At 55.7% G+C, this 3,630-nt stretch overlaps 1 protein-coding gene across 1 annotated transcript in view; it reads right to left on the bottom strand.

The window, feature by feature from the left end:
- Positions 1–1,034: 1,034 nt before the first annotated feature.
- The window catches only part of ZC3H12D (zinc finger CCCH-type containing 12D), a 33,831-nt gene continuing 31,235 nt past the window's right edge, over positions 1,035–3,630 (bottom strand). Inside the window, exon 7 of the mRNA XM_040448921.1 lies at positions 1,035–3,630. This exon is cut by the window's right edge and continues 3 nt beyond it. Coding sequence (XP_040304855.1) covers positions 3,049–3,630 — 582 coding nt within the window. The 3' untranslated portion in view covers positions 1,035–3,048.

The following is a 3,630-nucleotide window of genomic DNA, read 5'->3' as shown; positions in this document are numbered from 1 at the left end:
TGACATTCTTGACCACGTTTGAACAGGTACCTGCATTTTTTTAAATTTGTTTCTTAACGTGTATTTATTTTTGAGAGAGAGAGAGAGACACAGAGTGCGAGCAAGGGAGGGGCAGAGAGAGAGGCAGACACAGAATCCGCGGCAGGCTCCAGGCTCCGAGCTGTCAGCACAGAGCCCGACGTGGGGCTCGAACTCACGAACCGTGAGATCACGACCTGAGCCCCAGATACTTAGCTGGAGCCACCCGGGCGCCCCTGGGGGGCCCTGCATTTTAAATCCATACAGGGCCCCACAAGTAGCTGGGCCTGGCTCTGTGCATTCCCTCGCGGTGGGATTTGTGATTCCAAGTAGTTGTTCCATCTCCCAGAGCCCCCTCCCCCATCACCCATTCCTTAATGCCTCTTCCCCTCCCCCCCACCACGCTCTTCTCCCCACAGGGACTGTTCTCCTAGAGAACGGAAGCTGTACCCGTGCCAGCGGGCAGTTGGCTCATTGTCCCCTACGTGAATTCTGTGTAAACTCCGGAGGGCTGGGATTCATTTTACCTGGAGCAAGGATGACGTGAGTGGCTTCTCCTGCCTCTACCCCCTTAACCCCTGATATTCTGCAGTTTCTGCCGCAAACCGCCGCCCAGAGGCCTCTGGGAAAGCAGCCCCAGCAAAAGCACGGTATAGCAGCAGGCTCCTCAGATCTGAGCAATCAAGGATTCTGCTGCAGGTTTACACAGGAAGAACGGCTTTTATGAGACTGCTTTGTGGTTCTGTAACGAGGACTTTAAAAGTCTAGCAAACAGATAAGCAACCTGTGTCCTTGGTAACCGCCGGCTGAACATCCAGCAAAGGCATGTTCTCACCTTGGGCCTCCCCTGGAAAAGGCGGATCCCAGCCTCCTCACCCCCAAGGGAGGAATAACACTAAATAAGGCAGCCACAACATCAGTTTTCACACCCACAATATTTGACGTGAAAACTTGGCCTAAGGGGAGAAGCCGCCATGGGAGAAAATGATATACAATTTGGTAACAGAGAGCCCAGGTGTGGATAAAAGTGATTTATTTTTGGATCACGGTGACAGTTATGCAACTAGGAACATTTCAGTCACCCATCCATCCATGTTTTGTGTCAAAAAGACGTACCAAGACTTTGGAAAAAATTCCAAAGGGGATTACACTGAAAAGCGCTGTCTCTTCACCTGTTTTTGTGCTTGTCTTCATCACAGTGAACCAAATAAAATAGCTTTACAGCTTACTAAAACTCAAACTTGTCCTCAAAGGAAGCAGTTTAAACATCTCCAACTGTAAGTCAGCAAGGAGACGGCTCTACGTCAGGAGACAGACCCAAGAGACAAACACATAAAGTTGTCTTGTCAAAAGAAAGGAAAAAACAAAACAAAACACCACGAGGGAAATCCATTTTATCCAGGAAGGGTGGGGCCTCTTCAGGACTAAGTTCCCAAAATACTAAGATATAACTGTGGGTGCAGTTGTCCTCTTTGGCAAAAAGAGGTGAAGAACAGATCAGGCTGGAGCCACTCTAAGAATCTGGTTTAAAAAGACGAAAAGGGGGTGCCTGGGTGGCTCAGTCGGTTAAGCATCTAACTCTCGATCTCAGCTCAGGTCTTGATCTCAGGGTTGTGAATTCAAGCCCCAAGTTGGGCTCCGCATGGGGCATGAAGCCTACTTAAAAAAAAAAAAAAAAAAGGTCAAAGGGGTCACAGGGAGACACAGCGTCACTGTACCTCCACTGGCGGCATTTACCATGAACTAGAGGGCTAGAAGCAGACTCTCCCAGGGTCCCAGGGGTGCACCCTGCTCTGTGTCCACAATGCATGCAGCTGAACGATGCTCTGAGAAGAGTTTCCCTTTGCATTCGCCAGTCTGCAGGAAGCTTTTGGGGGATGGGAGCTGATTTTCCACTGGGAGGTGCCTCACATTCTCCCTGATGGCCAAGCCACCAAGGGTCCTCACGAACAAATGAGCTAAGACCTGCACATCTGGACTTGTAACCCAGAGTGAATGGGTGGATGCCCACTAGAGATGCCAGGGCCCCTGAGGACGCAGGGTTCACACCCCGCAAGCAGTCTCATGTCCTGTCCACTGCAAGCAGGTGGGTCCCTCCTCCCCAAAACTCAAAGCAGTAGCTGGCTGGAAGAAACAGCACTGGTGGAAGGTGGCGATAAACCCCCATGACTGAGGCTCATCCCAGCTCTTCACTGACCCACCTGCAGGTTTCTGAGCACAAGTCCTGACTCACTGGGCCTTGACTCAGGAGTGAGGTGTGACTTAGAAGGCTCAACCAGTTGCGGATCTGTGCTCTGCCCTCAAGACCATGTGCCCCTGCCCCACCTCCAACCACACAGAGTGACAAGCGGACCCACCCATCAAGGCTAGAATTCTAGGTTCCTCTCATGAGGTAAGAAACAGCTGATATGAAACCTATCAGATGCCAAGACCTCCACCAGTCAACTGACTACGTATTTCAGATGTCACGTGATGCAATAAAAGCCAAAGCCATTTACCAGGATTTTTCAAACTTTTGCCCATGACCCACGTTAAGTTTGCACGGCTACCAAGGGCACACAGGTGCACACACGTGTAGCTAACATACAAGAGTTTCATACTTAGCTTGGTCATGTGGCCTGTGCTCTGAGATTTCCGACACCACTCCTTCTGGTGTGCCCCACTAAATTGACGTTGTGACCCACTCGTGGATCCCAAATGCAGGTTGACAAAACAGCCATGCAGTGTTCTGGACAAACCCCTGGAGCCGTCATGGGACCTTCTAGTCTTCCAGACATAGGAGGCCACTTCCTCCATGGATGTGGCCAGCCTTATTCTGCAGGACACGGACCTCCAGCAGCAAGCCCTGCAGTGTCAGTGAGGGTCATCAAGTGCCACCATGGGTGCTGCTGAGGGTGAGGAAGCCGGCTTCCCTGACCTTCTTGAAAGAAAAGAGGGCTGCAGGGTGGCTCGCCCCAGGGGCAGGCCGACCACCCGCCCTGACCAAGGGGCAAGGCAAGATTGGGACTTCCGGTGGCTTGGACGACTTCCTTAGGATTTCCCCACGGGAGCCCCAGACGTCTGGAATCTCTGGATGAGAAGGATGAGCCGGGTGACGTCGGAGAGCGCCGGGAACAGGGCCATGACGCTGTCCACCTGGTGGGGCGGGAAGATGCTGCAAAGCGCGATGCGCGCCCGGGCACGCGCGTCCACCTCGCCGGGAGCGGAAGGAGGCGGGGACCCCGAAGGTCCCCCAAAGGCGCCGTCGCCCCAGCTGCGTTCCGCCCAGGCCGAGCGGCCCGGGAACCGGCCGGTCCCTTGTTGGAGGGCCCGCGGCTCGGCGGGCCTCCTGCGCTGGGGGAGATCACTGTGCGGGGCCCCGGGGCCGTGGCCCCCCCTCGGCCCGACCTGGGGGCTCAGCAGGCCGGGCAGGGCTCCCGGGGACGCCGAGGCCCCCGGCGCCCCCCAGTCTGGACGGCGCGGCCGGGGCGCGAGGCCGGCGTCCCGAGGGGGCGCCCCGAGGGGCCCAGAGTCGTCGCTGAAGGCGAGGCGCGAGAAGCCGCCTTCGAGCGCGGCCACGTCGGCCGCCCGCCGCGCGGGGTGCAGGCTGCGCACGCCGGGCTCCGGGGGCCC

Source organism: Herpailurus yagouaroundi, unplaced genomic scaffold (genome assembly GCF_014898765.1).
Source record: "Herpailurus yagouaroundi ecotype Mexico unplaced genomic scaffold, PumYag 198, whole genome shotgun sequence".
NCBI lineage: Eukaryota > Metazoa > Chordata > Mammalia > Carnivora > Felidae > Herpailurus > Herpailurus yagouaroundi.
The sequence above is the reverse complement of the archived record's forward strand: the minus strand, read 5'-3'. Positions and strand labels throughout refer to the sequence as shown.